The 17,379-nt window shown below is 38.7% G+C and overlaps 2 protein-coding genes across 2 annotated transcripts; both read left to right on the forward strand.

Moving 5' to 3' along the window:
* Positions 1-243: 243 nt before the first annotated feature.
* On the forward strand, positions 244-2,360 carry LOC149718661 (uncharacterized). Its single transcript, XM_089861258.1, has one exon. The coding sequence runs from the start codon at positions 244-246 to the stop codon at positions 2,131-2,133; it is 1,890 nt and encodes a 629-aa protein (XP_089717384.1). The 3' UTR covers positions 2,134-2,360.
* A 4,818-nt stretch (positions 2,361-7,178) lies between these two features.
* LOC149718662 (uncharacterized) lies at positions 7,179-16,405 on the forward strand. Its single transcript, XM_089850951.1, has 2 exons — positions 7,179-8,278; positions 15,319-16,405. The coding sequence occupies exon 2, from the start codon at positions 15,382-15,384 to the stop codon at positions 16,267-16,269; it is 888 nt and encodes a 295-aa protein (XP_089707077.1). The 5' UTR covers positions 7,179-8,278; positions 15,319-15,381; the 3' UTR covers positions 16,270-16,405.
* The last annotated feature ends 974 nt before the right edge of the window (positions 16,406-17,379 follow it).

Raw genomic sequence — 17,379 nt, forward strand, 5'->3', positions numbered from 1 at the left:
AACGTGTTCATCGGTTAAGTAGAACCGGAGTTATTAAACGTTTTCTCGATTTTGTCCGCCATTTTCCAATATGGCGGAAATTCCTCCAATGGGAGAGTGTGGGAGACCACACCACGTTAAAGAGCGCCCAAAAATCTATAAGATCTGAAATTTTTTTCAGGCTACGATCTCGACTGCTAGTTACCCAAAATGCGTAAAAATATAGTCAAGTATACGTATTCAAAGTTTGGTAAAGAATTATTGATGGCTGCTAATGAGGGGAAAAAAGATGAGATTGTTCGGTTGTTAAACCTTGGTGCCAATATCAACTATGCTGATCGGTTTTGCCAAACCGCTTTACACTGCGCTTGTAATAAAAGGCATTTTGATGTGGCATTACTGCTTATTGAAAGGGGTGCAGATATAAATGCCGCTAATGAATGGCGTAAAACACCGTTAATGGTGTCTTTACAGGGTAGAGTCGATGTGGTCAACTCTCTTTTGGTTAAAGCTGCCAAAGGAGACGCTGTTAATGATAAAGAGGAAACGGCATTAAACCTGGCTTGCGGATATGGACAATCCAATGTGGCATTGCTGTTTATTGAAAAAGGTGCCAATGTTAATCTGGCTGACGCAGATGGGACAACACCGTTAATTAGCGCGTCCGAACGTAATCTTGTCGATGTTAGCAAGTATCTCTTGAATAAAGGCGCGAATGTTAATGCTAAGAATAACAAGGGTCTGACTGCATTGCATCGCGCTACTTCATATGAAACAGTCGTTGCTCTATTCGAAAAAGAAGCGGATATTCACGCTATTGATAATGAAGGCCGAAATGCTTTGCATCACGCTGCCGAACGTGGCAACGTCGACATCGTTAGTTTCCTTCTGTCTAAAGGATCGCGTTATAACACGGTGGACATAAATGGGAAAACGCCTTTGAATTTGGCTGGAGGTAATGATTTCGCTGAAGTGATGGAAATCATTAACATTCAAATGGAGAGTGATAATAATTCCGACGTGGGAAGTTCAGCCCAGATGTTGCAATCGCAGTCCAGCAACGTGGTGAAAGAATCTGAAAAATTGAAACGAGAGTTGGAGGAACGGAAAACCACCTTAGATGAACTATTGAAACAATTGGAAGTTTACAAATTGGAGGCAAGCAACAGAGAAAGTGAATTAAAAACCACCTTGGATGAATTGCTGAAACGATCAGAAAAGGACAAATTGGAGGAAACCAAGAGCGAACGGGGATTGAAAGAAGAGCTGACAGAACTGAAAGCCTCCTTGGGACAATTACTGAATCAAACGGAAAAGGACAAATTGGAGGCAAGTAAAAGCGAACGGAGATTGAAAGAAGAGTTGACAGAACTAAACTCCACATTTTGCCAATTTCTGAATCAAAGAGAAAAGGACAAATTGGAAGCGAGTAAAAGAGAACGTGAAATGAAAGAAGACATGGGCAATCTGAAGATAAAACTTGAAGGATTAGTCTCAAATTTTGCTGTAGAAACGTCGCCAGCATCTTCGGCCCAAAAAAAAGCCCCACTACTTGCCAAAATAACAGAGTCGTGTAAGGAAACTGCCGACAACTTGGCTACTAAACCAAAACTGGTTGTTTCGAAACCAGAAAAAGATAACTGGAGGTTCAAAATTGAGTCCAAACTGAAAAGCACTGAGCAAGAGCAACTACCGAACACCTTGGAAATAAACGGCTTGCCAGAGAAATCCGATGAGAACCTGATATCTATTTTAGCCTCTATAGTTCACCATCTGGGTTTGGCTTTTCCAAGCGATTTGATTCGAGTCTGTCGTCAAACTAGTGTAATTCCAGAAGCTACCAACAAACCCAGAGCTATCGTAGTGACGTTTCAGAGGGTGGAAACGGCCCAGACTTGGTTGAAAGCCTTCAGAGAGAAGAGGTCAACTGGAATCTTGGCATCATCTTTGGATAAATCATTCCAGGGTGACAAAATCTACATCAATCAGAAGTTGATCCATTACAATAAGAAATTGCTGCATCACGTCAAAGAATTCGCTAAAACAAACCAGTACAAATTCGTTTGGGTTCAAGATGGCAAGATTCTTCTGCGGAAAAATGAAGATGCGCCAATTATTAGAATCAAATCTGACAAAGACATTCCATTACCATAAATTTATCACCGTGCGTTCCTTAACTTTTATTTTTTCAAAAAAATGTCAAAAGTATTTCATTTTCTAAGGTATTTTTGAAATAAAGTTTGTTTTTTTCATACGATAATCAAAATTTATTCGTACAAATTGTTATAGGGTTAGTGTGTGGTAACAATACGCAAGTTTTCATTTTAACTTTTATTGTTACATTGACAAAAATTTATATTGAAAGTCCCAAAGAAGTTTTATGTTTTTCCTTCAATCAATTTTAGCAGCGATTTTATATCATATCCGATAAGGTTTCCTTCTTTGGGTTCGTTTTTAATTATCGAAAGAAAGGTTACAGGGTTTCCTTGAAACAGCACTAAGTCACAGTGGCGTAACTCAGCACCAAATTAGGTCAAACCTTCGTATTAATATTGATATTTTTGGGCTGGATAAATGTTTTTATTAAGATTATAGATTGCAAATATTTCTTCATAAGTCTGTAAAAAGTTATAGCTTGGTTTCGCGTTTAGTTAGAACTTAGAAGAGAACAAGTTTATCAAGACAAAAATATTAGCCACATCGTATGATCGTAACTTAGGTAAATTAGAACAACAAGATGAATTGGAAAAACTTCTGCCCGGTCAGTTAAAATTTATATGATATACTTATGTTATCCTATACCGAGAGAAACATTTACCCGAAAATAACCCAATGGAAATTGGGTGCCGTACTCGGGCCTTGATATAGCGTAGGCAACGAACTATGGCATCTGGCAAAGACTGGCATGGCCAACTGAATAACTGATTACTGATATTTAGAAGGTCGTATGCTGTCTGCCAGTCTGGGAAATAAGGATATTTTTTAAATTAGTCCTTGGTACCAGTGACCCCCCCCCCCTAGTGTCAGAAATAATAAACCGATCTAAAGACTGGTCCCAGCCTTTGTTCTCCTCCAGAGGTGTAACTCCCACATCTTGAATTTAAAAACAAGTCCAAGCAAGAAGTTATATCAGTATCTCAGAGAGAAGATATAAGATGCCTTTGTATTCGCGCGCCATAGTCCCAGTCCCCCATTCAAAATACAAGGGGGGACGTAAAAGGAGGCGCCGGGCTATTTCGCTCTCGTCAGTCGGAAATTTTCCTCACTCGCATCGTCGCGCTGACGTGAGTTTTCAAGAACCAATGAGATGCTGGTTGTAATTTAGAGACGGGGATTGACTGCGGACCTACGTTAGGACTGGAGATAAAGCTGGAAATCTGGCGAATTTATATCTTCTCTCTGAGATACTGATATAACTTCTTGTCCAAGCAACTAATAAACTGATTTTGGGCCAGAGGTAGTGTGTTTCCCAGACTGCGTGATATTTATTTATTTTATTTATTCACCAGTTCAGTACAAGTAAGCCACTAGAGCTTGGTTAGTACAGCCGAGAGAGATTAACGATTATGTTATACATTAGTCCTATAAGAATTTTTTTTTATTTCTCATTTCTGGCCCTGAGCCTGAGTCCCACAGACCAGCGTGGGAAATAAGGTGGTGGAACAGGGCAAATGACCAGTTTAAAAATTAAATCGGAGGGGGGGGAGTCAGTGGTCCACAGGACCACTAAGACAAATTCTAGGGTAACCAGGATTCAGACATTATCTCAACTATTTTAATAACCCACTTCTTTAATTTAGCAGACGACGCGCCCTGGCCAATGGTCATGGACCAGTTTATTTATTCCAGGCCAGGGGGGTCGCTGGCCCAGTGACCAGTTGTAAAAAATCCTTATTTCCCACCCTGCCACAGACAGACCACTGAGCAGTCTGAGAAATATGAATAATTTTTAAACTAGTCCTTGGGACCAGTGACCCCCCCTAGTGTCCTAGGGTACGTTCAGTAACGAAAATCTCAAAGAAATCGCTGTTTTCTTGATGTTTGGTTGATGGGCTCGAGACGTCACAGTGACGTAAAAGGTTGTTGAACGGAAAATTGACATTTTGAAGTTAGCGCTGTTTTCAAAAATGCGGTTGGGGAAACGTCTTACTGGCCCTCAAAACATTACGAAGCGCAAATGGCTCTTTTCAATTATTAACGAGCTCGCAAATAATGAAATAGTTTAAAAAAAGGATGTCCATTTGAATAGTAGTAGTTTTGCAAAGAAAACTAATACAATTACTGTTGGAATAGCATTATTGGAATTTAATTTTTAAATCCCACGCCAACACAGTCAAGCGCTACGTCACGCCATCAAAAAAACCATATCGATTAGATGGTTTTTTTGATGAGCAAGCGCTGAGCATCATGACGTCAAAACCGGAAACGCGAAAAAGCGTACAGTAGTGAAAATCAGGCATCGCTTAGTAAGCGCTGTCATCAAAGAGGGTTACTGAACGTACCCCTAAATAATAAACTGCTCTCCGAAGTGGTCCCAGCCTTTGTTCTCCTATAGATTTGGAATTAATAAACTGGTCCCGAGGACCAGTAACCCCCACTTTTAGAATTAAAAAACTAGTCCAAGCAATTATTAAACCAATGCCGACTCAATTTATAAAGGCCCATGCATGGTGCCTCGGGAGTAGGGGACCGGACCTTTTATCGGCCGCCTCTCCCAGGAGCTAGGTGGCGCTCTCTGTTGTATAAATATTTGAATGAATTTAAAGTTAGCGCCAAAGATATTTTGGCACCAAAATGCATGATACCTAAAATATTCGTTTTCACTAGCATAATTTTTAAAATTAAGAGGAAATACGACTAAATGATGATAAAAAACATTTTTACCCTAGAAATTAACATATATCATTACAAAAATTATAATATATCTTATCAGAGGTGGATTAGGGGAAGTTATGAACGAGCCATAGGGCTCACTGTGGGGGCATTTTATTTACGAGAGAGAGGAAGAGGAACGGCTGGGTGGGTTAAAATTCCTCCCCTCTATCAACGGAGTAAGATTAAGCAGTGTTGTTCTAAGTGGCACAATTGTGCCTTTTCGGCACATTTTAAGATCTTCAGCACCGAAAGCACATTTGGCCTGTTTAAAGCACATTTTCAAATTTCATTTTTAACATTAGCGTCTATGGGACGAAAATTCCGCCACTAGGTGGCGCCAAAAGCCTTTCGTTGGGGGGGACGGAAATTTTCCTACCCCCAGGGGGGGAAAAGCACATTTTGAAAAAAGCTTCCATTGGATCAGCACATTTTACTATTGTGGAAAGCACCTTTCCAAAAGTCGAAGGAACAACCCTGAGATTAAGCTCTCTACCTGGTGGATGTTAAGAGAAGTAAAACACGGGAAATTGAGAAAACGGCCTCCGAAGTTAAGCTTGAAAACTCTTCGCGACCTATTATGAGTATTAACAGCTCTAAAAGTTACGAAGAAGTATCAACTCAATGTAATTTTTATTTAATGGTCAAACAAAATATGAGAAATAAGTCTGTAGGTTGTAACATAGATAAAAACCGACAAAAAGTAGCGAAAAATCGGAAAAGATAGCTAAGCCTTTGCCGCGCTTTAAATCAGTTTCAACCCAGTGCTTGACTTTAATAAACCCCGTCACAATACCACCAAAGAAATCGGATGTTAAACGGAAAAGTATTTACCCTGCTTTGGAACTTAAAAAATGGGCCACCAACGCTTCTCTAGTTTCAGAGGAAGTCACAAAATAGCTGAGATCATTTTTTAATTGTTCTATTAACTTCTTAATAATGGGAAAGTCCGCGCCTCCCGACGATTGTTCCATTTCTAACTATAAACGACTCTTGACTGAGTAAGCCTTGTACATCATACACTAAAGCAGACGCTATTTTCAATCCGTTAGGTGGCGATATCGTTACCCTGCTATCCTCGCGAATTCTCTCTCATTTTTGGGGGGGCTTAAAATAAAGAGTAGCTCTATGTTCCCCCATCGCTTTTATAAAGCATTTGCCCATCCAGAAATTCGGCCTCTTTCGTAACTTCCCCTAATCCACCTCTGATCTTATTAATGACCAGAATTAACATTTTGTAACAAAACGGTATTATCGCAATGAAAAATATCACACTCTTCCCCTTTAGTCTACATTCATTTTAACTTTTTAAATCCCGTCCCTAATTATATTTCATAATATAAAAAACTTAAACATAAACTAGTTAAATTTACTAACCTTTGCGAAAATTATTTCCTCCACATCAAAAACAGTCGAGAACTCCGTTACCAAGAGTCCCTAACAGTCGTATGCTCCCCCCCCCTCAACCGCATAGCCGAAGTTTCCCTCACCCTTATAGAGCTATATCAGTTGAAGGGGGGAAACGTCACAGTTGGGCCTGCCAATAAACGGAGCCGGTTTTCACCCTCCCTCCGTGCGGGCCGCTGAAGAACTCTATGCTAAATTTCCCGCACAATATGGCGCCTAGGAGGGGACTGATGAAACCCCGCCTCAAAAGCTCTTCTTTCCCCCCGAATTGAAATAGCTCTATTGGCTCTTACACGGCGCGAAAACATTTTGAATCCTCTTTATCGAAGAGCGCCAAGTCGCTGTGCGGCACTTTTTGGCGAATTCGAAAAAGCGAAAATATATTAAAAAACCGAGGCATGCATGGGCCTTTATAAATTGAGTCGGCATTGATTAAACTGAACTTTGGACCAGAGGAAGTGTGCTATTTCTGCCACTGAGTCACTGACCAAATTTCAAAGTCGTCTGCTTTCTTTTGTTAGAAACCCCAAGAAGAGCGGCGAAGTTTCGTACTCCGCCGGGAGTGTGGCGCAGTGATGGGCACTATCATATCTTTTTTGAATCTGATACTTTATTTGATAGTTGGAAAAAAATCTAGCTATCATTTGACCGATTTTGATAGTGATAGATCAACCTAAATGATAGGCATGAAAAAATTGAGTTTGAAAGTTCCGATTCGTAAGGAATTTTTTTGATACTTTTCCTGATTCATTAGTTTTTAAGAATATTTAATTTGATTTAAATTTGATAGGTATCGCTACCTATTAAAAATATTTGAAAGCAAAAATTATATTTCTAATATATTTAATAAAATTTTAGTGAATTCCTTCCTTCCCTCTTCCCGGTATACAGCAGCAGTAGGTCGAGGGCAAGGCTGAACTAGAATTGGGTTTCTCCCTTCTACGGAGAGCTTTAACCCCTCACCCTCGCATATTTTACAATGAGCTCGTCCAGTTCAGTAGTTTTCTAACTCTCATCACCCCTCGGTCTGGTCCCCTCCCACGGTCCCACCCTCCCGGTGTGAACGAAAGTTTCAAGCGATGGACAATATGCCGAAGGAATGAAAGGCTGTAACTCCTCAGTTATTTTGAAGCTGTCCCTTTTCGCGGTATTTCTCCCTCCGAAGCTGGCCTGCAGATTCATTGGATTGTTTCCGCGAATCGGTTTATTTATTCTAGTGATCAGTGAAAAGAAATTACACATAAAATTAATCGGAAATTTCGCGGTAGTAACTAAGCTCCTTCTACTTATGTCTGTTATCTATTTCATCACGGGAACTTGTAAAAACCTATCCTTTTAGTCATCGGCTTGGCTTGAACACGTGACTTTTTTTAAGTTGCGTTTGATTCTTTAATGTGTTTAGTATGATATTGAGACGGTGAGAGTTCGCCATTTGACAGGTATAAAAATTGATTGGTGCAAAACTAAAATATTTTTATAGGTATAAAAATTGATAGGTGCAAAATCCAAAATATTTTGATAATTAAAAAATTGATAGGTGCGAAATCCAAAATATTTTGATAGGTAAAAAATTGATAGGGGCGAAAACAAAAATATTTTGATAGGTAAAAAATTGATAGGGGCGAAAGCAAAAATATTTTGATAGGTAAAAAGATATATCGAAATAAATGTGCCCAACACTGGTGTGGCGCACTCCTGTAAGCCAAGCTTCTGGGCGGCAAAGTTTGAGGGAATAAGACACATGTCGGCAATCCTACCCTATAGGTGCCGACTGCCCCGTGTCCGCCGGAGGTGACTTGACCCCCACACCCCTTCCGTCACCTCCCAAGTAAACCTCATTTCCTTCCCTGATTATTCACATACTGAAACCTGAATAATCGCATCCTTGTCGCGGACCCTTCTGGGACCCAATTTACATTGAAACCTCTTAAAAAAAAAAAAAAAAAAAAAAAAAAGTTTCGTACTCCGTTCTTTTGTAATTCTGGGCGTTCTTCAACATTTTAAAAGTTCTCCAAGCAAGGTAATTTTTATAAATTTCGGTATTTTAAACCTGAATCTTAGTTTTTTTACCTTGTAACATATAGCTTTAGACGTATGTCACAGGCGCAGTATCAAAAGTTGTGGTAGTGGTACTATGCCCTATGACATATGCCTATAAGCCTTGGCAAACTTTAGTGTATTCAGTGTGTTTTTCTCTGCTTTGAGTTTAATTCAGAGTTTCAGACGTTCAACGTGCACTTAAATACTGCAGAAGAAAACTCGCGTCGAATGTCTGAGTCTGAAGAAGTGGGAAAATTTAAAATAGAGTTGAGAGAACTAAAGTCTATCTTGAACCAAAGGGAAAATGAAAAGCTAATGGCCAATATAGTCTATAGGATAAGCAAAACAATCATGCACTTTGTGAAGAAAGCATGAAACTTTGCACAATGATAAATAAGGGTATTCCTAATTAATTCGAGATTAGAGCCCACCTCTAACTCATTGTGACATTTGTGACAAGCTTTCAAAAGTCCCCATAATGACATATATTTGAATTCTGAAATTTATGAAATTCCCCAAACTTCGATGCAGAGCGAAAGGCGCCCCGCCGGGACTGGCTAGAGGCATTTCCATAGTGGCCGTCTCTAAAGCGAAAACATGCGCCTTAAAGGATAGATATAATATTTTCTTAAAGCAATGGAATTATTTAAAATATCGAGAATGTACAAAATTTTGACTTTAATACTTAAAAGAGACAAATTTAAATGCATTTTAAGTAGCCCTCTTTCAATATTTTTCTTTTTCATTTATTTATTTTCTTTTTAAATTCTTTTTCACATCCGCCACATTTACAAAGTGCGGTGCAAGGTAAATTTGCTTTGACGCATTTGCACTTGCCATGACAACCTTTTAGGTACCCACATTTTACCATTTCGCGACAAGCTTCTGCGGCTGGTGGAATTGCCAACCATGTTGGTTGCCATTCTATGATATTATCTGCTTGTACCAGTTTGGTCCACCCAAAGTTAAACGGGTCCGGTAGATCCGGCTGTTTTTCCAATGTCTGCCATCAAATGTCGATACAAAATCTTACAATTAAAGCATGCTGATGGCTCGCTAACCAATAGTATCTCTGAGAGTGCTTCACTACTTAATGACTATTTTGCCAGTACGGTTAAATGCCCTACTGTGTTACCATCGCTATCCATGCCTCCTGCCCCTATAGACCCTGTGACGCCTGCTCTAACCGACTTTAATTGCGACCCTAGTGATATCATGAGACTCCTCTTAAGTTTAGACACAAATCAATCGCCAGGTTCTGATGGTATTCACCCTAACCTTCTAAAAACCCTAGCTCCACGTTTAGGATTACCGCTCTACCTTCTTATAGCGCGTTCCTTTTCCTCGTGTTTCATACCCACTACCTGGAAGGAAGCTAATATAACTCCTATCCATAAGAAAGGGTCAAGAGCTGATCCTAATAATTACCGTCCCATTAGTACACTTAACCAAGCCTCAAAATTATGCGAGCGTCTTTTACATGAGCAATTACGATCCTTCCTCGAGCTTAACAATTTTTTCTCCCCTCATCAACATGGCTTCTTTCCTCGTCGTTCATGCCTAACCAACTTAATCTCTACAACTAATGAATGGACCCGCTGGTTAGACGACGGTTACTCTGTAGATGTTTTATATCTTGATTTTAGTAGGCTTTTGATTCCATTCCTCATTATGTCCTTCTCTCTGCCCTTCAGGGTGCTGGCGTCACTGGCAAAGCATTAGCTTGGTTAACTAACTATCTCTCAAACCGAAAACAGAGAGTTGTCCTCCACGGTGTCAATACTGATTGGAAATGTGTTGAAACGGGAGTCCCCCAGGGTTCTATCTTGGGTCCCCTTCTGTTTAACATACTTATTAACTCCTTGCCATCGGTAGTGAGGCACTCCTCTGTCATCTTGTTTGCCGACAATGCCAAGCTTTATCGCCGGGTTTGTGATTCTACTGATCGAACTGTCCTACAACTTGATCTTGATGCCATCGTTCAGTGGGGTCACGACCATGGGTTATCTTTTAACATCACTAAGTGTAAGACTCTTCACCTTGGACGCCGTAATCCCATGTTTGATTATTCAATTAATAAAACCACTATAACTACGTCCACTTGTGAGAGGGACTTAGGTGTCCTTATAGATCCCCTTCTCAAATATACAGCCCATTCCAATAAAATTGCCAAACGTATTAGGAGCTTAACGGGTATCATTCGTCGTAACTTAAATTTTAACTCTATACCTCTCATTAAAACTCTGTACAACTCCTTGGTCCTCCCTATAATTGATTACTGTTCGCCAATTTGGTCCCCCCCCCCATTTCTTAACTGATCTACAGGCTTCGCAAAAAGCTCAAAACGCATATTCGAAACTCCCACACAAAATTAGTAAGCTTCCGGCTCCCCAACGACTCTCCCTATTAAATATTGATTCTATCACTCTGCGACATAAAATTAATAACCTATGCTTAGTTTTTGACATTATACATAACAACCTTGATTTAGATTTTTCCTTATTTTTCACCCGCCATAATAATGCAAGAACCCGTGGTCACTCACACAAACTAGTCAAACCTAGGGTGCTAACTACATTCCGACAAACACACTTTGCGTGTTCTGTCATTGACGATTGGAATTCGTTGCCCAATGATGTTGTCATTCTCACCAATAAATCCCATTTTCGTCGTAAATTATTAGACATTTTTCGTGCTAACTTGTGAGCTCTCTACTTCTTCAACCCTCCCCCTAATGATTTCAAAAAAATTACATTTTTGTACAGCGAATTCTAATTTTCTAAATTTTCTGACATTGTTTTAATTGTTATCAGTATTATTATTTACTTGTATAATTACTATTATTATTGTTTTACTTATTATTATTATTATTATTTCTTTTTTTTTAATGTTACATTATTAACCGTTCGTTTTGTTCTCATATTATTGTGCTCCCTTAGTGTCTTTCAGTAACATGGCTATGTACTTGACTTACGATGTTCACACATACGTCACACTGTTGACTTTGTGAACAACACATTCAAATAAATAAATAAATAAATAAATGTGTCCACCCTGAAAAGCCACTCGAAGCACGTGTTGGAGCAACGCGTGCGCCGAAGGTGGTATATTTTCAATTTCACGATTTTTTTGTGTGAATAAGGTTTTTCTTGCCTGGTTGACTTTTTCGTCAGAACTACACCGATCATACGTTAGTATCACAAATCTCTCTATAGTTGGGAAAATTTCTTTAACGGCCGTTATAGAAGGCCTTCTAGATATGGCTTGTAAAGCGGCCGGTGTTAGTTCTTTGTAAATGTGGCGGATGTGAAAAAGAATTTAAAAAGAAAATAAATAAATGAAAAAGAAAAATATTGAAAGAGGGCTACTTAAAATGCATTTAAATTTGTCTCTTTTAAGTATTAAAGTCAAAATTTTGTACATTCTCGATATTTTAAATAATTCCATTGCTTTAAGAAAATATTATATCTATCCTTTAAGGCGCATGTTTTCGCTTTAGAGACGGCCACTATGGAAATGCCTCTAGCCAGTCCCGGCGGGGCGCCTTTCGCTCTGCATCGAAGTTTGGGGAATTTCATAAATTTCAGAATTCAAATATATATGTCATTATGGGGACCGTCCATAAACTACGTCACAATCTTATGGGGGGGAGGGGGTTTGTAAGTTTGTGACGGTCCGTGACGAGGGGGGAGGGAGGGGTCCATCGATGTGTGACGTCACATTAGAAATTAATTTTATTACGAAGTCAGTAAGAGTTCGATTGACCCTTTTGTTATAGAAGAAAAAACACAACGTTTCAAAGTTCACCGTGAGACCGACCTCTACAATAATTTAACAAAATTTTTATTCCATCATCGCCTAAACAGTAGAAATTTTAAGCAATGATCACCTACTTACTCGAACGTGTAGCCAATTTAAACAGCGCATTTAAAATAAAGAGACCCGTTCTCTGCAGAACTAGCTACACGTACACATAAGGACTGCTAAATGTAGTGTCAGCTTAAACTCTCTAATTTCACTTTATATTCGCCACTGGCATTAGCGAGGAAGAATCGGATCCTCCATCCGATTTAAATGGTTTCGTTTCTTTCGCACATTTTTAAAATCTGAATCCCAAGCTCGATTAGCCTAAGGTTTTCAAGTGACAATGTCGAAAACTATTAAGTGTGCCCCTTTAACTAATATTTTGGATGGTTATAAAAAAGCACATAGTTCTAAAGCTCAATAGACCATTCCATTATTGACATGGCTGAAGAGAACTTAACAGGGGCTAGAGGTGTTTTGAGAAGCACCGCTAGAGGCAGAGCGAGTTGCCTAGCCTCCCGCGTTTAGTGAACTGTGGCTCCAGCTGGCGTTGCCTCTTAGCGAGTCGGAAGACACCTCTCCGCCCCTGCACGTTTGTTTCTCTACAAGTATTTACAGGAATGGTCTATCAGTGGCAAACGATATTCATAAAAACTAAAAACGGAAATGAACTTCGACTTTCAAGTCGAGCAAAAAATTTCTAAGTGGAAAAGAAGAAAGAATATCTTTTTAAATTAATCAAATTAAATTGGTAAATTAAGACAAATAATAGTCTGTTGGGGGGGGGTTAAAGAAATGTGACGTGGTTTTCAGGGGAGGGGTCTTAGAAAACGTGACCAAGTGTGATCAGGGGGGACGGGGGGGTCAGAAAATGTCATTTTTTGCGTGACGTAGTTTATGGACGGTCCCATGGGGACTTTTGAAAGCTTGTCACAAATGTCACAGATGAGTTAGAGGTGGGCTCTAATCTCGAATTAATTAGGAATACGCTTATTTATCATTGTGCAAAGTTTCATGCTTTCTTCACAAAGTGCATGATTTCATATAAATTTGTCGTTTATCCTCTAGACCAAAAACGGATTTATGGGATAAGAACGTCGGATCATAGCTTTAGCCTCTAGTACCATCCTCGCATACTTTATTGAGAAACTTCGTCTGCTTATATTTTGACTCCACCCACAAATTCGATCTCTAGAAGTAGCTATATACAGAATTTGTGGGTGGAGTCAAAATATAAGCAGACGAAGTTTCACAATAAAGTATGCGAGGATGGGGAGTGAATTCGCTAATTCCGACGTTCTTATCCCATAAATCCGTTTTTGTCTAGACTAATAAGAGAGAAATAGAAATGAAACAAAATTAAGAGATGGAAGAAGTTAAAGAATGCAATAAGCTGTCTAATTTGCAAAAGAGTATTTCATCCATGCAATACCAACAGTTTCATAGAAAAATTGAAAATGAGAATGATATCCCCAAATCATAAGTTTATAATATATGTTCCATAAGTGTGCCAATTAAACGGTTTCCCATGTTAAATCTTTACTTACACAAGGACAAAATATTTTGAGGCACTCCAAGATATGAGCCCGTTATATGTCATTGTTAGGTGTTTGGTTTTTCTTTCTTTGGGCCAATCAGAGACGAGTGCCTGAAAGTAGTTTGTAGGCGTTCTTTAATCTCTCTAGATTTAAACAAACGGCGGCCATATGAGAGAGCGAGCTAAACACTTCTTAAGCGTCAAACGCGTTGCAAAATTAGTTTTCGTACGCGAATATTTGATATGAGAGAATCAAAATCAACCCAGTGTAATTTAGGCACGAGAATAGTTGTTAAAATGAAAGAGAAAGCGAGTCAAACTAACAAAGTTTTGACGGGAACACTATTTTCCTATCATGAAGTTGAGCAAAGGCTTAAGATATCGCCTCCGCCAGAACTTATTGAAGATAGTGTAAAAGAATTTAAGGATACTGAATGGTGGTTGGTTGAAATATTACTGTTATTATCAATCAAATTATCGAACCTTTCATGGTATTAATCTGAGCTAATCTTGGACTAAAAATATAACCAAACCAAGACCAAACTCGGGAAAACTCCGAGTCCGAGCATGGTCCGAGGCAGGCTGGCAGCCAGGCTCCGTTGTAACTGAATGCACATACCGTTAATACCGCGCATTGATACATTTCCGCTAGGAGGTTTATTTCAAAATTTGTGACGTCATGGAAACAAGATACTGTGAGACTGGGTCTCAGTAATAATTTTACCTGATTGTCACACTTATGGAACATATATTATAAACTTATGGCCAAACTAAGAGTGGAGCTCCGTAACAATGAAGAAGTAGTGAAGATGCAAATAGCTTCCTTGCAGGCTGATATGAAGAGAATTAATGACGACCAATTGTTTAATATGCGAAAGTTTCGCGGGCTTTAGTTGCAACTGTCTGATTTAAAACAGACACTGATCTCAGTGCAAGCTCAAGATCTGGAATGACATTCCGTCACAATTAGTATATGATATTCTAAATTAGAACTAATTTTAATTTTACTTTATATTGATAAGAATTAAATGTACCCAAACATTTTTGAAATGAATTTGTTGTCCTTTATTTTTTCTTTGGGACGTCACGTTACATGATAGGCCCTAGTAGGATACTGTTAATGTTAACATATGTTCATACAAAAACGGATTTATGGGATAAGAACGTCGGATCGTACCTTTAGCCTCTAGTACCATCCTCGCATACTTTATTGAGAAACTTCGTCTGCTTATATTTTGACTCCAACCACAAATTCGATCTCTAGAAGTAGCTATATACAGAATTTGTGGGTGGAATCAAAATATAAGCAGACGAAGTTTCTCAATAAAGTATGCGAGGATGGGGAGTGAATTCGCTAACTCCGACGTTCTTATCCCATAAATCCGTTTTTGGTTCATAAGATATGTTTGCAGTCCATCTCTCGAACTAGCTATCAGTAAGTCTCATTGCGAAGTATAGTTAGTGTCATACTTATGGAACATATCTTACAAACTTATGATGTTAAATAAGGACGAAATATTTTTACAACTTTCGGACTATAAATACCGTAATTTTCCCGTTTTTGCTAAAATGGGTTTAAGACGACACTATGCCACTAAAGTCCCAAGGTTTCCTTAAAAATTACTTACCCATGTAGTCAGTACGCCGAAAGTGCTAATTAATTCTCTTTTTTTTTTCAGGCTGCGATCTCGGCTGCAAGTTACACAAAAATAGTAGAAAATTGAGTCAAGTACACGTGTACAATGTTTGGTGAAGAATTATTGACTGCTGCTCGTATGGGGAAAAAAGATGAGGTTGTCCGGTTGTTAAACCTTGGTGTCAGTATCAACTATTCTAATCCGACTCGCCAAACCGCTCTACACTGGGCTTGTTTTGAAGGTCATTTCGATGTGGCATTACTGCTTATTGAAATGGGTGCAGATGTAGATGCGGATGATGGATTCCGTACAACACCGTTAATGGCGGCGTCTTATCGGGGTCTAGTCGATGTTGTCAAGTCTCTTTTGGATAAAGGTGCCAATATCGACGCTGTTGATAATGAGGGGGTAACGGCATTGCAAGAGGCTTGCAGACATGGAAAATCCGATGCGGCATTGCTGCTCATTGAAAAAGGTGCCAATGTTAATCTGGCTGATGCAGATGGGACAACATCGTTAATGAGTGCTTGCAAATGGAATCTACTCGATGTTATCAAGTCTCTCTTGGATAAAGGCGCGAATGTTAATGTTAGGAATGACGAGGGTCTGACTGCATTGCATTATGCTACTTCATATGAAACAGTCGTTGCTTTGTTCGAAAAAGAAGCGGATATTCACGCTATTGATAATGAAGGCCGTAATGCTTTGCATCACGCTGCCGAACGTGGCAACGTCGACATCGTTAGTTTCCTTCTGTCTAAAGGATCGCGTTATAACACGGTGGACATAAATGGGAAAACGCCTTTGGATTTGGCTAGAGATAATGATTTCGCTGAAGTGATGGAAATCATTAACAACAAAAAGGAGAGTGATGAGGATTCCGACGTGGTTAAAGAATCAGAAAAATTGAAACAAGAGTTGGGAGAACTGAAAGTCACACTGGATGAATTACAAACGACAAATTGGAGGCAAGCAAGAGAGAAAGTGAATTGAAAGAACAATTGAGAGAATTGAAAGCAAATTTGGAAAACGACAAAATGGAGGCAACAACGAGAGAACTTGAAATGAAAGAAGAATTGAGAGAAATGAAAGCAAATTTGGAAAGTGACAAAATGGAGGCAACTACGAGAGAACTTGAATTGAAAGAACAATTAAGAGAATTGAAAGCTAATTTGGAAATTGACAAATTGAAGGCCACTACGAAGGAACTTGAATTGAAAGAACAATTGAGAGAATTGAAAGCAAATTTGGGAAATGACAAATTGGAGGCAACTAAGTGAGAACTTGAATTGAAAGTAGAATGAAGAGAATTGGAAGCGAATTTGGAGGCAACTATGAGAGAACTTGAAATGAGAGCGCAGATCGACAAATTGAAAGTGGAACCTACCATATTCAATCGCCCATTTTTGGACAATCTTGGTCTGATATTTTCAAAAGTTATCCTAAATTTGCCTTTAGTTTTGCTATTCGCTATTGTGAATTTTTCTATTCCGCTCTTTTTCATCCTGTATTTCTTGTATTTTAACGTATCGATTCAACTTTCCCTTGGAATTTTAAAATGATTAATCCTATTTTCGACTTGAAATTTACCATTTTCTTTTTGCAATAAAACTTTTGCCAAATAATTTCCCCTGAAACGATACTAAAATGTCATCTTAATTAGGTCCCCTTGAAATGGAAATAAAGTATAACATAGTGCGCTCCAAACTACTTCTTTTCAATTTAAGAGTTCCTCCGCGAACTTTCGTTTCGCAACAACTTCTTAGTTCCTAATTACACAAGCAAATGTCAAAAATTGACGCTATAGAATAAAGAATCGCGCGGTGAAGTTTGTATTGTTTTATAATGGAAATTGGACTTGTAAGGTTGAGAATAGGCCACCGAGATATTTTTTAAATCACTCGCAACAGTTCCAAGTTAAGGTTGTGAAGTTAATAACTCTAAAATACAACATGTTAGTATTTTGCTCTTAAACTTCGAAAATAAGAGAAATTTTACAAAATTACTTTTAAATTTGATACTTTTGAAGTTTAATATTTTGAAAAATTGCTTTTTCATTTGAAACTTTGAATTTAAATTTTTGAAAAATTTCTTTTCTTTGAT

The sequence above is a fragment of the Phalangium opilio genome, unplaced genomic scaffold (assembly GCF_054372755.1).
Source record: "Phalangium opilio isolate 3A_F unplaced genomic scaffold, DU_Popi_V2 ptg000002l_1, whole genome shotgun sequence".
Taxonomy (NCBI): Eukaryota; Metazoa; Arthropoda; class Arachnida; order Opiliones; family Phalangiidae; genus Phalangium; species Phalangium opilio.

Coding starts and splice junctions, on each gene's coding strand:
- LOC149718662 (XM_089850951.1), top strand. CDS start 15,382: ATGTTTGGTGAAGAATTATTGACTGCTGCTCGTATGGGGAAAAAAGAT.
- LOC149718661 (XM_089861258.1), top strand. CDS start 244: ATGGCTGCTAATGAGGGGAAAAAAGATGAGATTGTTCGGTTGTTAAAC.